Below are 21,705 nucleotides of genomic sequence, written 5' to 3'. Positions count from 1 at the left end.
CCACTTAATTGTCATGTCACAGTAATAAATTTAAAAAATTACGAAAAACAATACGGTAGAAAAAATTATTAAAGGAAACATTTTTTTATGAAAATTAGTGAAAATATGTTTGTCCGGAGAGTTCCAAAGGAAGGTAAATAGCATGTAACTATTGGCAATTTTTTAAATAAATTGTGCGTTTTGCTTTGTTTTTAGCATAACTGAATTACTTCCCTTGTTATGTCATATCTTCTCCAAGAAATATTGTAATAGTTTTTTATGATAAAGATCGAAAAAATTTTTATTTTTTTATAATGCGGTAATATTTAAGTACTTCTGACATGCCCATTAATTAAATATCATTTCTTTTAGTTAAAATTGATACAAAATGTTAGTAGATACCACTGTTTTTTTGTTCGCTTTAATCAGTTTTTAATTTTCCGAATTTTGTTACTATAGTCTAGTTGCATTAATAAATCAGTTTGTTATTTAACCAAGTAATAATGAATATAGTCGATCAGCAAAATATAAAAATTGATTTTTATTTTTAATCAAAATTCTACTTAATAATTTTTCCTAATTTTTGGTAAGAATACTTATTTTTGCTTGATATGTAAGTACATATATCAAAGAGATTTTACTTGGAATGCAATTTTCATTTGTGCTCAATACAATATAAGCACTTAAAAGTTGATTTAAATTGAACTGTAACAGACAGACGCGGACTTGTCTGACAATTTTACTGTAAAGATATTTAAAAACAGTCAAAACAAACCTCAGCAGCTAGACCTCCTTTGTGGTTTGCATCAGCCGCAACGTAAGTGCAAGCCACTACGTAACTAAAACGCACAGCGTTGACGTGGACCAGAGCTCGAAATGCTTCTCCAACTTCATTTGCATATCCTGTCAAAAGAAAAAAAATATCATGAAAAAAGTTAATGATTAATGAATTAATGGAGTATGTTTTCTGATCAACTTATGTTTTGGGATAAAAAGTAGCGAAAATTATGGAGGTTTTACCAGAGTATGGTGAAAAAAGATCTCTTTACTATCACTCCTGATTTTGGTAGCAGTTTCTAGCCGGTCTAGTAAAGTTATTTTAGACTTAGCATATCTGATAACTTGAGAGGAATGGGGAAAGAAGACTATGGATATGGCGAACTAAAACAGCCAGATATTTGTTAATTCTGCGCGCGATGGCACATCTAGAGATAGCTCTAAGGATCGATTGTGGAAGTGATGCTATTATTGTGGCATCTCAGATCATTGGTTTTCCCATGCTTGAAAAGGAACACTATAATTAAAACCGACGCGTTATAAGATAAAGAGAGAGGGTTGCATGGACAGATGCAGATAATTTAGAAAAAAAAAAAAAAAAAAAAAAAAAATTGCAAGAGAGATAACTTATCTTATCTATAATATATGATATTATATTAATTAATTGCATTCAATTACTTCCCTTGAATTTATTTTTTTGGGGCTTAAGATATAGTCGACAAATATATATATATATATATATATATATATATATATATATATATATATATATATATATATATATATATATATCGTTTTAAGCAAAAACAATATTACATGCTTAATTGTCATGTCGAAAATAGTAATATATCCAAAAACTTACAAAATTTCATCAAGTAGGACAACTACTATTGTCTTTTTAGTAAAATAAAGTCTATCACTATAGACACAAGTAATCTAAAATATTTCTTTCGGAATTATGTCCCCTGTTATGATTCCTATAGTCTACTTTATAACGTCAAAGAAAAATGCGATTTTACCCTATTTTCCATAAAAATTACTTTTAACTATAAACAACTTTCTACTCAATGATATTTCTTAATTTTTGGATATATTACTATTTTTTGCATGCCATTTAAGTACGTAATATTGTATTGTTTCTGCTTAAAACTACATTTTTTTTAATCGATTTATCGACAGTATCTTAAACACCATTTTTTTTTCCAAAATCGATGAGCATACTTCAGATGTAACGAACGATTTATTATTTTTTTTATTTATTTTGTGTGTGTGATTTATTAAAAACAAAGTGCAGCAGCACAACTAAACTACCGTAAACGTCACAAATGAATAGATAGACAAAAATAATTTTTTGAACTTATTTCCCAACTGTATTTACTTTAAAATAATTTTTGTCAAAAAAAGTAACATTTACTCTAATTACACTACATTACATTTATGACACTCAGCCACCTTATTCTAATAATTTATATTTTAATTACTCTTTATTCAACCAACGAATTAAAAACACCTGTATTCGAAACATCAGAAATTTTTATTGCCTGCACTGTTGGCTTGGTAGGCGATAATATATATATATATATATATATATATATATATATATATATATATATATATATATATATATATATATATATATATATTGCATTCTATTGAATGCTATCGATTAAGCGCTGAATTTTCAAATTGTGGGGAAAATAATTGTTTTAATGTATTTGTTAATTTTTTAACATGAGTAATTCGGCATTCTATATGATTTTGATGTAAAGCCCCCACGAGGTTTCACCTGGTCTTTAGTTAAGAAAATCACTTTTACAAAAGTGTTCTCAGAAAGTTGAGCATAGAAATTTAAATGAACATCTTGCTACCCAACTTCCTAACCTGCTTTCCTCCATATAAATCTAGCCACTATCACGATAGCACCTTACACATCAGTGGAAACATGCCTGTGGACGGGTGATAAAAGTAAAAAAAAATAAAAATAAAATTTTCAGTCCGTCTAAAATGGTATTTTCAGCAATTTGTCATCTCGGGTTTACTTTCGACAGCTTTGTAACTCTCACTTATCTTATATCATCCTATAGTCCTCACATTATATGAGCGATGTTCCTGACAAAGGGGGAAGAATTGCAGTTTCTTGGGTCAGAATTTATCCATCTAATACTTATTGTTGGATAGTTTTTTTACCTCAAATAATTTTAATCTTTTTTTTTTTTCTCATTTGTTCAACTCGCTTAGCAACAAGTATGATAATAAAATATTATTTCAAACTTTTTTTTTTCATGGAAATCGTTCCAAACAAGGCATGAAACAACTGTAATTTTTCATGCCTTGTTTCATGCCTTGTTTGGAACGATTTCCATGAAAAAAAAAAAGGTTTGAAATAATATTTTATTATCATAAAACGTAGAGAATGAACATACTTGTTGTTGCTAAGCGAGTTGAACTTCTGTATAGAGCTCACAAAAATCATGCCTCAGGATTGCCTGGTCAGCATGAAGTCCTCATTGGTTGTAGCTATTCATATACCTGCAAAATTACAGAGCAATAAGGCTTGGTAGTTGCATATGAAGTCAGGGAAGGTTTAACCCAGAATACACAAAGGAATGACACTGAAGCAACATTTCTACTTTTACTCCATTGAATGCATTTTATTTTAGAGGCATTCAAACATCATAATAAGAAACTGTCTGTTGGTCGATTTGTTATGCTTACGTTTGAAACAGTATTTTTGGATGGACATGTTTAAGTTGGAAATAGATGCATCCATATATCTTTACAAAAGTTTAACATGCTAAAAAGTATTCTATATTTTTACGAAGCAACAATTCACCCACGCATGGCGCATTGCTGTTACATCTGGTGCATCTGTGACGTAATAAACCTGAGGGAGCAATTTGCCCTCATTGGGGAGCTGTAGATCTCCCCCAGGGGCCTGAAGAGGGCCAAATAACTATGCTAAGATAGCTTCAATCGATCCCGGGTAACAACAGATATCCCAAGGAATTAAAATAGAGAATATAAATATAAATTTTATTGCATTGTCAAAATAGATATTGTTTGGAAGTCAGAGAAACATATTTTGCATTTAAAATTGATAACAGGAACTTAGAACAATAACATAACACTGTCTTGCCTTGGCGAACTCAAAAGCCAGATGTCGAACTGACAGGGATGACTTTAAAGGGTCATGAGAATTTAATATGTCTGTAAATCTCAGATTGCAAAATTAGTGAATTGCACACCCACAAAATCTGGGGTTTTCCCAATTTTGTGGCATGATCTGATTGGCTGGGGACACCACTATTAATACGAATGTCGCGCAAAATTAGTCAGTTTCTGAAGCAGTTTCCAGCAACAGTTTGTGCACAAAACTCGAAGTAGCCCGCCATTCCCTGAGGACGTGACCCCCTCCTCTACCCGTCTGATGTTGTCTGTGAAGAAGATTTGAGATTTTGATAAACTTACTAAGAACTGAACGATAAATTTGTACATAATTTTGTGAATTAATCCTCGTAGAATAGAGTTTCACGTGTCTGTTTTCTTTCTGCCTGCGGCTTCGATATTCGCTTTCAGCATACAGGACTCAATGTAACAACCCTCAGAGAAGGACCAGACGATCCGAGCCGAGTTTCCAGACAAAAAGGGGTCCTAGCCGAGCTTCATCAGAGAGGGGTTACACATCTACCAATAGTTTTTCACTCTTAGACAAAATCCAAAAAAGAGTCTCAAATCGGTCAAGCTCCAACCTCTGTTCCATCGCTATAATGTTGCATCCCTGTGCCTCTTTTGCAAGTATTTTAATAGAATGTACTCTGATGAACTCATAGCACTTGTGTCCCCTCGATGTATATAATCCTGATTAACCTGACAAACAGCAAAATCCCATTCTTTCCTTGTTGAGGTCCCGAAATGTTAGAAAACCTTCTACTTTAATATAATTTCTTCCCTCAGACTGCAAGTGTTTTGAATTTGCTCCTTATTTTCTGCTTTCTTGACTGTAGAAGTTTAAATGTAATATGAACAGACATCTCGCTGCTCAACTTCCCACAGTCGCTTGTTAGACACAATCATAAATAGTAGCCCCTTAAATTCCAAAAGAGTAAAAAAAAAATTTTAAATTGTGCACATGGGAGCAGAGATTTATTTCCTATTTTATTTAAGAGTTTAATCCAATTTCTTTAGAAATATATACTTATCTTGCAAATTGTTAAACAGATTGAAAAAGATACTGACACTGGGATCTGTTATGTCCTCAGTTGGAGAAGAAGAAATCCTTCTGGACTGGAGCAATTTTAATCTTTGTTCCATCCTTTCTAAAATGGGCCATATATTCTTCACATAATAATAAACCGACCTCGTGTCTAATAGTTTAAATGTAATGTGAACAAACACTGCTCAGCTCACTACAGTCATAAGTTAGACATGATCCCAAATAAGTAGACCTTTACATCTAAGTGACATCATGCCTTGTTTGGGGTAAACAAGATTAAAAGAAAAATAATTTGTGACACTAGATTTTGAGATGGCATTTTCATCGCTAAATAAAGCAGATCAAATGAATGCATTCTAAGCATATCCATTCTTGTTTACCGCTTTACTGCATATTTAAGAGAGAAGGATACTGGCAAATAACCCTGATAACACAGAGATATCTTAAGTAGAATAAATATACCTGTCACTCAGCAACACAATAAAGGTTATCAGTTGAGAGCAGAAGAAAACAGAACTACATTTACAAAAAGACATGCATAAAATCCTACATAGTCATACAATATAGAGAAACGGTTATTGAATGCAAAAAAAAATGAAATAAAGCCAATTCATTTTTATTTTTGCCAAGATACCTCTGTACTCCTCCACCTTCCCTCCATCTAAATAATATTCTGCCTGTTCCTTCCTTAATTAGTCCGTACGGAAAGCTTTGAAAAAGGATAAATACAATTTTTGAAGGTCAAACTGATACAAAAAAAAAAAATACCAAATCCATAAAATTTGGCTTTAAAAAGCCAATCTGATGAGGGTATGAGAGTGATCTCCCTTTAATTTAGCTTCGTTTTCGAATATTATTATAATAATATATGACTAGATGTGGAACTCATATGTAATATATTGATGTTGGCATTCTGTAGCTGTTCAGCGTAAATGGAGGCGCTCTGATATTGTAGCTCTTTTGATAAAACTGTAAAGTATTAATCTAAGCTAGCAGGGACGTCCAGCATAGTCCGGTTGTAATATTTTAATTCTTGCAGATTTTGTATGTATGGTATATAGAGTTAATATTCTGTTGATTTTTATCTCTACAATTATACAAATGCAACTTTGTCTGTGTAGGTGCATGTGAGTTTGTTCCTTATAGACTCCAAAACGGCTGAACAGATTTTCTTTAAAATTTACAGAACTTTAGTGTATAAGTCTGGGAGTTATCTTAGTTAAGTTTTGTCTCAGAATACCCCGGATAATCGATAATGTTATTTCAATTTATCTAGCATTGGTAAAGCCATTTTTTCCATGTTGTCATTTAGCAATAATGATAGAACAACGGGCCGTGAAAATTCTACTGTAAATAATTTGATAGCATGTTTATTTTGTTTTTGTTTTTTTTGAACGATGTGGTCTCCAGGCTCAAACTCCATTAACTTTTTTCATTAACTGCAAAGAATTTACGTTTTTTTTTTTTTGGCATGATGTCTATAGGTTCAAAACCAGCACGTAAACTTCTTAACGCCTTTTTTTTTTTCATTAACTGGAAATAAGTTTATATAAAATAATTTTATATAGGTTCTCCAGAGTGCAATATAGAATAACACATATTTTGGATTAAGTTACTGCATAGAAGCATGTGAAGCTTCTTCCCAGGCGATTTCACAGATTTTGATGACAATAAAATTATAGGAGCGTGAAATATTCATTGATCATCATTTAATCCTGGGCAACGTCGGATCTCCCTGCTAGTATAGTATGAAGCTGCGATTTAAAAACTAAAAAGATATATCCATATGACTTGGGTGCATCAGTTTGAATCGAAACCGAAACCAAAACTTATGAAAAAAAAAAATATGTATGTGTATATATATATATATATATATATATATATATATATATATATATATATATATATATATATATATATATATAACTTCAGTTCCTTCAGCTACAAACAAACCAAAACTTATGATGAATTCTTGATAAAATTATTTCTAGAAAAAAATTAAAAAATAAAAATAAGTGCCATCAGCTATAATCAAAACCCAAACCAAAACATATGAAGAATTCTTGGTATTATTTATTACAAAAAATGGAAGCCCATAATGATTTAACGACAGTCACTTGAATGTAAGCGTGACACACAAAATAAATAACACACACGCTATCCTGTTAATATACAGATTATTGTTGTAATGATGCCAAAGAAAAGGGTCAGTGACACATTACATAAAAAGGGAGCATTCAAAAGAAACAGGGGAAAAAATGAGATACTAGATTGAAGGAGTTAATGTTCTATTGATGAGGATTTTTTTCTTACAATATGGTTTTATTATTTGTATTGAACTATGTAGCATAATATTACTTTCTGAGTATTTATGAATATTGTATCTCATTTGTGTCAGGTCTATATTTAAAATACAATGGATATTATTTTAATAGAATTGTTAATAAATTCATATTTACTGTGTGTTATTTGTTTTTCTGTCCCCAAAAATAATTTTTTGCATTATCCATAAAAATATCAGCTTTATCAAAACATATTTGTTGATAAAAAATATATTTCACATTCTATGGCAGTATCCATTAATTGGCTACAATTCAATGAAAACCCATATTTATATTATTCCTTGATATTGTTAACAACCTATAATGTTCTGTAAAACATTCACAATAACTTACCTTTGGTCAAAATCGAACTTCCTTTTTACAGATTTTTTCAATTACCGATTTTCAATACTTATCAGCTGAATTTCCATACAAAATCTTTTCCAGACACATCAAGTACCTCATGTAAAATTTCAAAAATATCGGCTCAGTCGTTTCTGAGTCCATAGGAAACGAACTCACACACAGACAAAGTTTCTTTTATATAACAGTAGAGATAATATGCTTAACTCATTACATATTAGTATATTAAATTGTTTTTTGTTTTTTGTTTTTTTTTAACTAATACATAGTTAAAGCAAAATAAATTGTTTTGGACTATCAAAATAATTTCCAACGCTATTGATAAAGTTTACTTATTCATTTACCATTTTTCTATCATTTATGTTTCAGAACATAACGTACATCATAAATCTATGACGTCATACCCATGTCAAAGCTATGTGACCTGACCACTTGGGTGAGATGCTGCAGGTTGCCAGAAAAACCATTACAGGCAAGTGTCTCATCAGTGTAGCTAGCATGGCGAGATTCAACCCGAGCCAAATGAGTGGAGCTAATGCTCTACCAGCTGGTTATCATATTTAATTGGGAATATTAAAGTATTTCCGATGCAGATATTGATTCCACGAACCCAAGAGCGAGGCCATCCATTTCTCCACTAGTATATATAATTATTGCTATAATAATTTAAATATTTACAGACATTAGTGTTTCATCCTTTTGGAATCATCAGTGCAGAGTGTCACAATTACAGCCAGTCAGAAGATTCAAACCCAGCCACGAAGCCATCTGTGACTCCATTAGCAAGGAACAAACCACACGGCCAACCTTAACCATGAGAAATATTGTTGAAATTTAATTACTAAGATGTTGAGATCATCCGTCCATAGTGATCTAATGATTATAACATCATGATCTGCACATGTGAGCTTAAGTGATTGACTTTTATTTCAACTTTAAAGGGTCTGCATAGACTCAGTGACCCAGATTAACTAACACAACGTGGGTGGGTCACAAAGGTCATATTTGGCGTCCGACTCCGGATACTATAAACTCTGTAACTGACTGAGACAGTCACTGCTTGTGGAACCTCCAGGACGTTATAATTGGTGCTCAAGACCAAAGAACTCTTTATAGCTTGGCAAAGGCTAGGACTTGTGACCTCTGTCCAGGTTATAACTATAATCATTTAGTTATGATATCGTTTTAAACTCTATAAGAAAATTCAAATAGATCAGTTGGCAGAAACTGAGAAAGAAGAATTAAAGATTTTAGATTTGGATACTGGTCATGACATCTGCTTTGCTTGTTGAGAATTCATTATATTGTTAATGCAATATTCCCATTTCTAAAAGTCTTTTACTTGCTAACTTTTGTGTGACGGGATAGATTTATATTTATTTATATACTAGCGGGGGTACCCGTCGTTGCCCGGTTGTTGGTTGTTTGGAGGTGTGTGTGTAAGGGGGGGGGAGTAAAGTTAAGAATCAGCAAAGTGATAACCCTGTTTAAATATAAAAAAACAAAAAAAAATGATGTTAAACTTCGTTAAAAAATTGGCGAAACAAAAACCAAAAAAAAAAAAAAATAATGTTAAACTTTTTTAAAATATTGGCGAAACCAAAACCAAAAAAAAAAAAAAATGATGTTAAACTTTTTTAAAATATTGGCGAAACCAAAACCAAAAAAAAAAAAAAAATGATGTTAAACTTCTTTAAAAAATTGGCGAAACCAAAACCAAAAAAAAAAAAAATGATGTTAAACTTCTTTAAAAAATTGGCGAAACCAAAAAAAAAAACAGTTAACAAACATAAAACTTCTTTAAGAAAGAAATCAGAAAACCAAAAGCAAAAATCAGAAAATCAGAGGGAAAAAAATGATGAACGTATTTGGAAAAACGAAAACAAAGAAACACAACGAAAAGCAAAAGAAAAAAATGGCATAAATAACCCTTGGTGCATTTCACCCAGTAGAAAGCATGGAAGGAAAAGTAATGTTCAAATTCCATTCCACAGTTTTTAAGCAACTATAAAACGAAATAAAGCGAAAGAAAAAAATGGCATAAATAACTCTTCGATTAAAAGATGCGTTTCCCCCAGTAGAAAGCATAGAACGAAAAGCAACGTTTAAATTCCACTCCAGGTTTTTTAAGCAACTACGAAGTAAAGAAAACCCGAACCGGTGTTCCTTCGTAACTGTCCCTTGTGAACGATCCCGCAATGGTGTAAGTGGTGGTGGGGGAAGGAGGAATTTATTAGAGAGAAAAGAATTTACTACTTCCATTGATTATAATCGATGTTAGCAGTGAACTCTCAGCAGAAAAAATATAGGAATCTATGGTTACCGAGGAAGTGGAGAGGTAACCGGCCTATAACACACCTCAGATATTGTGCTGCAGTTTGTGCAAAGTATATTTACATGAAATGTCTTGATTTTTAATCCTATTAAGGTCAAAATCAGAGGGGAAAAATGAGTTCATTTCATATATATATATATATATATATATATGTAAATTTTTGGTACAGCAAAATGGAAGGAGAAATTTCAGAGGAAACATAATTTAATTTAAATACCAAAAAACAAGAAATGGGCAGGTGAAATTAAAATTTCCTTAAGGCCTTATCGTCTGACCCTCTAAGAGGAAACGTCAGAATGATAAATTAAAAACTAAGAAAACGAATGAGGGAAGAGGGGAATTTTGGTTTCAGTTGGAAGAACAGTGAAAAAAAAAAAAAAAAAAAAAAATTCTCACTGTTCAGGTGGTTTTAAATCAATGAATATCTCCAACTGATGTTTCAGAATCTTTTGTCTACACAGGCTAGGTCGAGAGTTGTTAATAACTAACGCCTCAATGATATTGAGATGATAGTTCGACCTAGCACTGTATAAAACAGAAAACCACCTATCGGAATATTGATCGGCACACCTATTTATACTCAACAGGTGATTGCCAATGGCGGACTCATGAGCTTGGGAGTGCCCGGATGTTCTCGAAACCTGGTGTAGTCGAATATCCCGAGGGATATGTTGGGATATTCTCATTTCTAATCTTTGGGATGTTTTGCCAACGTAGTCAGCTCCACACTGACAAACGAATTTATAAACAACAGAGTTCTTTTGAATGGTTGGCAAAACATCTTTACGAAAAGAAGAGAAAAAGGTTCGAGTTGTGTAAACTACTCTAAGCATAGTAGCTGGAAAACAACGTTGAGTAGCAGAAGAAATCCTTTTAACAATATGAAGGCCATCAGGACCCAACCATGGTAATTTTAGATAAATGGGACAACGTGATGGACCAATATGTTTACCACTATTAAATGTAGTAATTTTACGTTCAATAGTAGATTTTATTATATTAATGGGATATCCATTATTAAGAAAAATATTTGTGATTTCACCAAGTTCCGTATCAAGACGGTTTGGTGAACAAATCATAAGTGCACGATGCGTAAGAGCGCTAATGAGGTTTATTTTTCTAGACTGAGGGGCAAAAGAAAACCAATTAAGATAGAGCCCTGTAAATGTAGGTTTTCTATAAACAGAGGTCTCAAACGTAGTACCAACTTTAGAAACACGAACGTCGAGGAATGGGAGAGAGCTACAGTCTTCAACCTCCATAGTAAATTGTAAAGATGGATGCAGGTTGCAAAGAAGACGAAGAAACTGTTCAGCTTCGCTCCGAGAGGGAAAGCATGCAAAAGTATCATCAACGTAGCATGTGTAGAATGCTGTCTTAGTAATTTTGGAAAATAATTCGTTTTCCAAAAATCCAACGAAAATATTGGCTAACGAAGGACCAAGAGGGCTACCCATAGATATCCCATCAATTTGACGGTACATAATGTTGTTGAAACTAAAGGAGACTGATTTAGTAGCGAGTTCCATCAGTTCAACGAAAATTCGTTCAGGAAATTGTGGAGATTTTAAGGGGCCACGGTATAAATAGTCAGCACAAATACCAATGGTTTCATCCAAAGGTATATTAGTAAAAAGACTATTAATGTCAAAGGAAGCCAAGAACTCGGTATTTTTAGATAAAGGTAATTTTTGTATCTGAGATACGAATTGAAAAGAATCAGAGATACAATGGACCGAATAAAAAGAAAGCACAGGTTTAAGAAGATCAACCAGCCATTTACCAAGTTCGTGTTGTGCAGAACCCAGCATAGATAAAATGGGTCGCAAAGGAATGTTGGGTTTATGGACCTTGGGTAAACCGTACATTCTAGGCCTTTGAGAACCGATGGGTCGGATTCTATCATAAATCTCCTTAGAAATAAATCCGCTTTTATGAAGTTGGAGAAATCTTTTCTGGATTTTTATTTCCATACGAAAAGTATCATCATGGCTTAAATCACCCAAACGGAGAAATTTACTTTTATCGTCCAAGATTTGTAACATTTTGGAGATATAATCCGTTTTGTTAAGTATAACAACGCCCGATCCTTTATCCGGGCGAGAAAGATAAATGTCGGGATTAGACCTAATTAATTTTGCCGCTTCAAAATGATTTTTCTGCCAAACAAAATCACTAGATTTAGTATTTATGGCAGAAAACTTCCGACCTAATTCGCCCAACTGAATTTTAACACTAGTTAATTCATCAGTAGAGATAGGCGAATGGTGTTTTAATTGAGTATACAATAATTCAATTTCACTAAATACTGAGATTTTATCAACAGAAGGGGGAGGAATGCAAAATTGTAAGCCAGCAGATAAAACAAATTCTTCTGTATTGGACAAAACATGAGAAGAATAATTAAATATATGTTTATCCAAATTTGTTATAATCCCAAACTTCTTAGTAATTAAATTTTTTAAATATTTATCATAAGAAGAAGTACATTTAATACGGGTAAAATTATCGCCGATGGATAAAAACCTAGAAAAACGGAGTTTATCAAAGAAAGATAGTTCTTTCCAAACCGTGGCCTAAAGTAAAAGGTGTTTACTACGTAACGAATTATATGTATCAGAATTAAACAGGATTTCATCTTGTAGGAAAACACGTTGAACTGCCAATGTATTTCTACATTTAATTTTAGAAATACGATGGCAGATATAACCGGGAGCAACATGATTTAGGCGGCAAGATTTAAGAAATTCCATCCTACACTTCAAAACGATTAACTTATTTTTAATACGTATAACTTTGTTTAACGTTTTGATAAATTGTGAGTTGTACCGACCTCGAAAATATGTAAGTAAATTTTTGGTACAGCAAAATGGAAGGAGAAATTTCAGAGGAAACATAATTTAATTTAAATACCAAAAAACAAGAAATGGGCAGGTGAAATTAATCCATATATATATATATATATATATATATATATATATATATATATGGATATAGGAACAAATACACGTTGGTCTTTATTATAGAGTGAAGCATTGAATAAATGCTGAACATTTCATTAAAATTAGTTAATTCTGATTTCTGTTAATTAAAAACAAATTAACACGTTTTTTTTTTTTACAACGAGTAGTCTCCTAGTGGGGGGAGAGGCTTATATCATACATAAATAAGGAGAATACTGAAGCAGGGGGTGGGGGTCTGAATTCCTAGTATCTGCATTGTTTTCAAGCACAGCAATAAGATATAAACTGGTTCAACTGAATTTCAGCCAAAAAAGTCAGAACAGATTCATCATTATTGCCATCCATTCATTCCTTAATTGCATTGATTAATACAATTGCAAACTAAACAACCTACAATTGAGTTGGATTAGTTTGAGCAAAACAAGAGATTAGGAAAACGATAAACTTATAAAGACAAATAGTGACGAGAAAAAAACAACTGCTACAATCCAAAACCAATCTCGAAGGTCAGTTGTTGTGTAATACCAGGTCAGTGCAAAAGTTTTTGCCGATTTAAAAATGCATCTGGAAAATCAAAAACCGTTGTTGAAAATCTTTATTCATAACAATAATGACCTTTGTTCTCTATAATTTGATTCCATCTGTCAACGAGTTTATAAATGCCTCGCTTGTAAAATTCTTTAGCTTTTGATGTGAAATATGAATCTAAGTTGTGTTCAATTTCCTTTCATGATGTTAACCATGAAAATGGTTTTGTAATCCTCAAAATGAGTGATAATCCAAGAGAGCTAGGTTAAGAGAATATGCAGGATGGGGCCAGATTTCCTAACCAAATTGTCCTAGGAGATCTTTGGTCAGTAGTGCTGTGAGGAGGGGGGGGGAACATAATTTTGATGGAAGATTACTCCCTTTCTGTTGCTAAAGAAGGTCGTTTCCAAGTTAACATGGGTAAAATACTGCCTACTGGAGAGAATTTTTATATCTACTAGACACTATTCTCGAATGTCTAAAATCTGGATAACCTGACATAAGGATACTTACCTTTACAAGAAAACCCAGACTAAATATTCAAAATAACATAATTGACGCACAAATAAAATCTCATTTATATGGCTACCCTATATTGGCTTATACGAGGACTAATGTACATTCTCTAAGTGATGTTGCATAAAGTAACAGCACTAAGTTGAATATTCCACCAGACTGATGAATTCTTGTCCTGGAATCTTAAGACCAAGAAACAAAAATAAAGATATATTATAACGTAGTTAACTGGTCAATAAATGAGAGGAAAATTAATATTACTAATTTCTTTAAATAACTCAACATTTGAAGAAAAATAAAAAAAAAAAAAAGATAAAAAAGACTTTGATGGAATATTTGAAGATCTATATATCTAATATGGAAATCAAGTTTTAGCTATAAGAAAGTGTTAGCCCTAAGAAAGTGAAAGTGTTAGCCATAAGGGACATCTTGATTTTTGAGAACTTCAACTGAAGTAAAATGAAAAAAAAAAAAATATGAATGATGCTTTGATAATCTGAAAGAAAAAGTCAAATTAATCATGGTGATATGTTTAAGTAATAACAATATTCAGAAAATAAATTACAAGCATTTAAAATGCACCTCCTACAAACCGGCAAAAACTTTTGCACTGACTTGATTTATCAAATGTTGGATATGTCATCTAGTTTTAAATAATTCTTATTTCCCCTGTTCTAATATCTTTTTTGTCCTCTGAAAGAAATCAAAGGCAAATAATACATGACCATGGAAGGCTAGAGGTCGATGTGATGAAGATACATTTGCAAGAGCAACAACATGCCACATGAGGACATAAATGTTGGCAGACAAGTTTTTGGCTGAAGCCAATCAAACTGCTATTCAAGGAACTCTCACTACTTCGTCTGATATTGTGCCAAGAGAATCCGTTTTAAGCAACTTATCACAGAGACTGTAAACTGAGAAAGAATTTTTTATTTTTGGACTTGTCAGACTGTGATACTATTGACGTTGCTCCTCCTACACACTTACGTTTTAGTAAGTGAGGAAAAAGAAGAAAAATAAATATGACAAAGAATATAGGAAAGAGATTTGTCAGTAGAACAAAGGAATATAAAAGAAAGCTGGAGGTAGGGTTGTTGATCAAGGTGTGGCAGTAACAGAAACTAAAATAGGATTGTTAAGCAAGGTGTGGCAGTTATTAATCTAACAAAATGCAATAGTTATTAAAATGACAAAGAACTGAATAATAGAGATCAATATATTTTAATTAGTTTTAGAATAGCTTAAAGACATTTTGGAGTATTGTTGGTTTTTTGTGGCAATAGGTTTTATGACAATTGGAGTGTGACGTCCTACGACAGTCAGAATTGAGCTGCCAGTTAGACATTTCAGGATAGTCAATTGAACTCAGTCGAAGACAGATCCTGGTTCGAAGTAGATAATGAAATGAATTGATCAACCAACTGATGAACACAGTCACGACACCAGATATAGACTTGTGCATTAGAGTTTAGAGTATAATTTCCTATGATGGTGTTATTCACGTATTCAGAGCCCAACTAATATATATACGGAATGAGTACATATATGTATATATACGTGTGTACTCCATTCACAGTTGTTAATGCGAGAGACAATGACACAGCCATAAGAAAAGCTAAAAAAAATCTACAACATACAGCGTTAGGGTCAGCAGTAATGTTGTTGAGCAGGGAATAACATGGTTTCATTAGACAACCAGTAAAGAAACTTTATATCTTTTATAAAGCTGTGTTAAATGACAACAATCTGACGAGATAACAACTGAACCAATTATTCAGTTTCTTGCTTCCAATGTTATCAGATGAAACAAGAGATGTCCATTCAATCTGTATTAAAAATTTAGCACTAAAAATACTAATTCAAACTTCAGGATAACAGAAATCTAGGACTATTTAAAAATGAATATATTGCAATATTTCTTTGGTACTATTGTAGATTAACATAGTCCGTTAACACCCTCCCCCTATCTAACAATCTCTCCAAAATATGATTCTACCTTTTCAGGCAATTACATGTGAACATCCTGAAAAACGTTAATGAAAGATGAACAACAATTATTTTAGAATTTAATGTAAAATGATTCATTTTAGATCATTCTAGTATTTTAAGGCAGATAACCATTTTTGCTATGGGAGATAAATCCTGTGGGTTTTTTTTTTTGTTTTTTTATAAGACGATTATGTGTAGTTTTAAGAGGGTTTTATGCAATTATGGTAGGATGTCACTCTGATTTTGGGTTGAGGCTAAAGGAAATTATGTGTGAACATTTGATAAAAACTAAACAAAAACAATTTTAGAAATTTAGAACAGGGGTTAGTTTCACACAAATTTAATGTAAAATAATTCACCATGTGAGGGCTATTCTAGCGTTTTAGGACAGTTAATCAATTCATTTTTTATAGGAGATAAATCGTGCATTTTTAAGAAAGGATTTATTTCTTGTTTTTGTTTTTTTAGGTGTTTACATGCAGTGGCATAGCATCATATTTTACCACCAAATTTGCCGCCCCCTTCGCCACCCCCGATGGCATATAATTGCCCCCCCCCAGCTGGAATGTAATTACATGTTTTGCCCCCACGCCACCCCGTTGGCATATGATTACCTGTTTTGACACCTACCCCACTGCTGGCATATGATTACCTGTTAAAACCTTCAAAATTCCAAAAAGCCCTCAAAATATTTATTTTCATTGAACTAATGTTTACACAATTCCCTTCAGATTAATGTTTACACAATTCTACCTTTTTGTTAAATTTTAATTAAACTTAACAATTTCTTTTCAATAATTTGAATAATAATAAGTATGTAAACATTAATCTGAAGGGAATTATGTAAATGTTAATATGAAACAAAAGAAACCAAATCATTTTTCAAAACAAAAATGTATAATTCAAATTATAAAAAATGTTAAATTAATTGGCTATGAAAACAACTATAATAATAAATTTAAATTTGGACACCTGAAAATATTAGGAAATAATAAAATCATTTTTTTTTCCTTTTTTGTTGTTGCTAAAGTCCGAATTTTCACCAAATAACATGGCTGTATCAAGGAGAGGATAGTCCGATGCAGTTTCCTTTTCTTTTTCTTCATAATGTTATTATTAAGAGGTCAAGCCTCCCGAAGAGAAAAAAAAAAAACGTCTTTTATCCGTGTTTTTTTTTAATTTGTGTGTGTAATCGCTCGGTTTAAGCATGAAACTTAAGAAATTTGTTGTTAATAATGTTTCAATCCTTTTAAAAATAGTTTTAATTTTTTTTTAAATAAATATATTTATGAATTGAAAATAAGGCTATAAATTTATTTTTGTGAGAGAACTATTGCAAGGCATCAAGTCGGTTGAAAATTTACAAACATACTTTTTGCGCTTTTTTTTTTCAGCAAAGTTATCAATAACTATCAAAATTCACTATCGACAAGTTCCCTCTATATGGAGAGGACTGCCAAGTCTGTAAGCTCATTTTTGATTGAAGGTAGTTTTTTATGAGCTTTAGTTTCGAGAAAGAGCGCTCAAAGCTGGCAATACTAATAACTCAAGTAAGAGTGCAGCGAGATCACAATATTAGAAACGGAATCCCAAGGATAGTATTTCTGTATAAAATTCAAAAGTTCAAGAGGTCCATTGATTTTGACTTTTCCTGAAGCTTTCATAAAATACTGTAATATCTTCCTTTCGGCAAAGAATTTATCTTTTTCTATATCTTCGTCAAATTCACCAAGCTGACAATCATAATTATCATCAAGCAGATTTGATGGTGTAAGAAAAATGTATTTACTTGCAAGATTATGAACTTGTTGAAATCTGCAGGATATTTCTTCAGTCAATCTGTCTATGACAGACAGCATTTCCCGTCTCAACTCAGTATCAAACCCCAGTGCTACATCAGTCAATCGTTCACCACCCATTCGTTTCTTTTTGCGGATACGATGCTCCATACTTATCCCCATTTCAGAGCAGAGTTTTCTGGCTTGTCTATTGCAGTGTCCACCATCTTTTCTTTATTCTGAAGAAGGCAACCTCTCAACGCCATCAGCCTGACAGAAATTTGTTGCAGATCCAGCCCCTTTTCTTCTTCTGGGCATCATTGATTTCTGGGAGAATAGTTTTCCAAAGGCTCAGAAATAAAAGAAATGGAAACGACAATACTGAGGTGAGAATTAAAGATGTATCTGGTTTTGTGGTTGCATTTTCTCCTTCTGTGAGCTGTTCAAGGGCAATGACGACTTCCAATAATTTTTTTACCACAACATTTACAGCATCTGCTCGACTATTCTATTTAGTTTTCGCAGTCCGCTTGATACTTATACCGGTCAATTGAATCAAGACGTCCCAGCGATATGTAGATGCAGAAAAGAACGAGAATAACTGGTCCAGTATGTCAAAAAATGTAACAGAGTGAACCGCTACACAAGTGGCATGTACACAAGTCAGATTTAATGAATTGTTAGTGCATGGCACAAATAGAGCTTTTGGGTTGATTTCGGAGATTCATTTCCACACACCCCCATCGGTGGCCTGCCATAATAGCAGCATTGTCAAATGCCTGGCCAATACAATCACCAATCTGAATCACATCGTTCTCCAGTTCTCTCAAAATCACTTTAGAAATGTCCTCCTCCGCACTTTTACTTTTTGTCTCGATGAAGCAAAGAAACGACTCCTCCACTGTCACTTTTATTTTTCATCAATTTTTACGTAGCGCAACACCTCACTCATCTGGTTCTTGTGAGATACATCAGGAGTGCTATCAAAAATTATGCAAAAACATATGCTTTCCTTGATCTGATCGATGATTTTCTTTCTCACATGCTTTGCCAAAATGCTCACAAATTCATTTTGAATTTCTGGTGACAGATAAGAAGTAGCGATTTTCTTTCCCAGGTTAACTTTCACCAAATGTTGCTGGAGCACAGGGCCAATATATATATATATATATATATATATATATATATATATATATATATATATATATATATATGTATATATATATATATATATATATATATATATATATATATATATATATATGGGGAGGTACCACTTGCACATGTGAACCAAAAATTATTTCACATTTTCGGTTGTTCAAAACAAAACACTGTTTAATTAATATTCTGATAACAAAATACATCTAACTAAACATCTAAGAACATTTTCATATTTTTAATCATTTAAAAAAAAAAAAAATCGTTCGGGATTAAAAAAAAAATCAACAAAAATCGTTTGTTGTGCTACTGCTTCTACTAATACTACAAAACAGTTTCCCATCGAAAGTCAATAGAAACAATTTTTTCTGCATATCATCAATTTAAATTGATAAAAAGAAAAGTATTCCGGACACCCCAAACTATTAAAAGTGACAATTCTGAATACAAACGCGCTAAGAGCTTTTACAAATCAGGGGGGGGGGGTACAAAACCTTACCAAAAACGCCGTTTTATGATGTTAACATTTTTATCACTTTATTTGCTTAAAACTCTTATAATATATCATGTACATTCATATTTATTAATGAAGTACATTCATTTTCGAACAAAATGGTGGTCTTTTGAGGACATAAGGTGTTTTGGTTTTTAAAATATGACTATTTTAGCAGAACACCCTTGAAATCTGTGATTATCCAAAACATTTTATCATCCATGTGTATTGCTAAAAGCCACCACTCCCTGTCCCACAAAGATGAATCAGTTCAACTAATTATGACAGTTTATCATTAAGAGGATTTAAATGTTTCTTGTAAATAATTCTCACCTTTCCACAACTGTACAATACGTGCATTGATATTTTTAAGCATATTATATTCGTGGGTTAATGGTGACATCCTGTTGAAACCCAAGTTCTAATTTGATCATTTAAGTTAAGCAATATTGACATCAATGTGACATGCGCTCAAATATCTCACTACCATCAACATCCTCTGTAACCATAAAATCAGCAACCATCTAAAGTCAAAGATCTACTGGATTGTTGTGTTTTTGATATTTCATGAGCTCATTCTCCAGCCCTCAAAATCCGGTGGGTCAACTGTTCTTAAATTCAATTCTGTATAGTTTTGTTCAATCACTTGCTTCCAGGTTTCCTTAGCTAGCCAACCTTCCTGCGATTCATGATATTAATGCTTCTGCAATAGCTTATCCAGAAAAATGAACACTCCATATAACCGTATCAGTGTAACTGATTCGTCCTTAGGATTAAATCTATGTTGGGCAAATATAGTGCTTTCAGCAAATCCTCTGATTTAATGTGTTGTGTTTGGTCAGATTTCACATTGCAGATCCATCTAATCTGTCATTCAATCCCAGGCTAGTTCTCCTGGCTAGTTCATTAATAACATTAGTTAATCTTAGCAATTAAACCCATACACACACACACATACTTGCACAAACATCACAGCTTAACTTAACTTCTTTTTGACAATTGATCAAGTTTGTTGCGTATTTGCAGTAAATGCCTGATGTCAGATTCATAATTTTTATTCAAATGACATTTTGGTACATTTGATGATTATTTTATTGTTTCTTGTATTTGGCCCGTGCACGCTTTTGACAAAATGATTTCTCGATACCTAGGCTGCTAGAGAGAGGAGATGCACTCCTATATACAAGCAGTAAATGAAAAACATCACATAAAATGAAGAACAAAACATTTTAAATAACATTGAAAGGATTTATTTAAATGAAAGAAAGTTGGACAGTGTCCAAGTTAGGAGAGGAAAGTTCGTTGAGCTGTTGAAGATCTGACAGCAGTTATTTTTATGTGAAGATTATGATGCTTGAGTATTCAGTGGACAGGGGCAGGTGAAAGAAGGAATACCTCTCCTTGTTGCTTCTAAAGTTCTCTCTCCTGATCGACCGTCATTCCCAAGGGTGATAAAAATGTTCTTCAGGGGACAGATGAAATCCATGCATCCTACAAGTTGATTGTTCAGTGTGTGATCAAATCACCTAGCAGGAACATCTAAGTCTTTATTTATGACTGCTATATCAATCTAAGTGGCGGAGAACACGAATTTAAAATGTAAAAAAACTGTTGTCTTGTGTCTATACTGACTAGCGTTAAAAGCTTTAGGAGTCAGCCCTGTGAAAAAATTCAGAGTTGGAGTAGAATAATATAGTTAGCAGGAATATTTATAGTAAATCGTCATGTTTTCTGCTATAAATGTTTACATCTTAAGGAGAAGTCTTTTGCTCGGTTGAAGTAATTAAAAATTTGTTTCACACTATAAACTGACCTTGTGTCTAACTTTGCTACTGTTGAATGGGGCAGAAAAATGTTTCTTTTATCTCTTATGGGCATGGAACCTGGTGTAATGTTAGAACAAGTAAGGTGAATTGTAGCTTTATGAATTACACACACATACATATATATATGTGTGTGTGTGTGCAATTCATAAAGCTACAAGACATTATATATATATATATATATATATATATATATATATATATATATATATATATATATATATATATATATATATATACTACCTGATTTGCCTTGGCTAACCTTTTTTTATATATTTAGACTGAAATGCATTGTTTGGCGATTCTTTTTATGCAGTTGTTTAAATTTAAGTGATTTTTTTATAATTAGGACACAGCAAAAATGGAAGCGGCATTGAGAAAACTCATGTAAATAATAAAATAAAATAAAATAAAAAAAGCTGTCGTGAATTAAAATAACGCGAAACAAACATGTAAAATGCCCGAA

The 21,705-nt window shown here is 32.4% G+C and overlaps 1 protein-coding gene across 2 annotated transcripts in view; it reads right to left on the bottom strand.

Annotated features, from left to right (window-relative positions):
• LOC145291027 (mitochondrial fission process protein 1-like) overlaps positions 1-21,705 on the bottom strand; it is a 58,678-nt gene that overhangs the window by 10,397 nt on the left and 26,576 nt on the right. For both annotated transcript variants that reach the window (XM_080136536.1, XM_080136542.1), the window contains exon 2: positions 755-882. In XM_080136536.1, coding sequence (XP_079992662.1) covers positions 755-882 — 128 coding nt within the window. The remainder of the gene's footprint in view (positions 1-754; positions 883-21,705) is intronic.

This window comes from Euprymna scolopes, chromosome 2 (genome assembly GCF_053919585.1).
Source record: "Euprymna scolopes isolate OS-2025 chromosome 2, ASM5391958v1, whole genome shotgun sequence".
Classification (NCBI taxonomy): domain Eukaryota; kingdom Metazoa; phylum Mollusca; class Cephalopoda; order Sepiida; family Sepiolidae; genus Euprymna; species Euprymna scolopes.
Note: the sequence above shows the minus strand (reverse complement) of the source record. Positions and strands in the feature narration are given on the sequence as shown.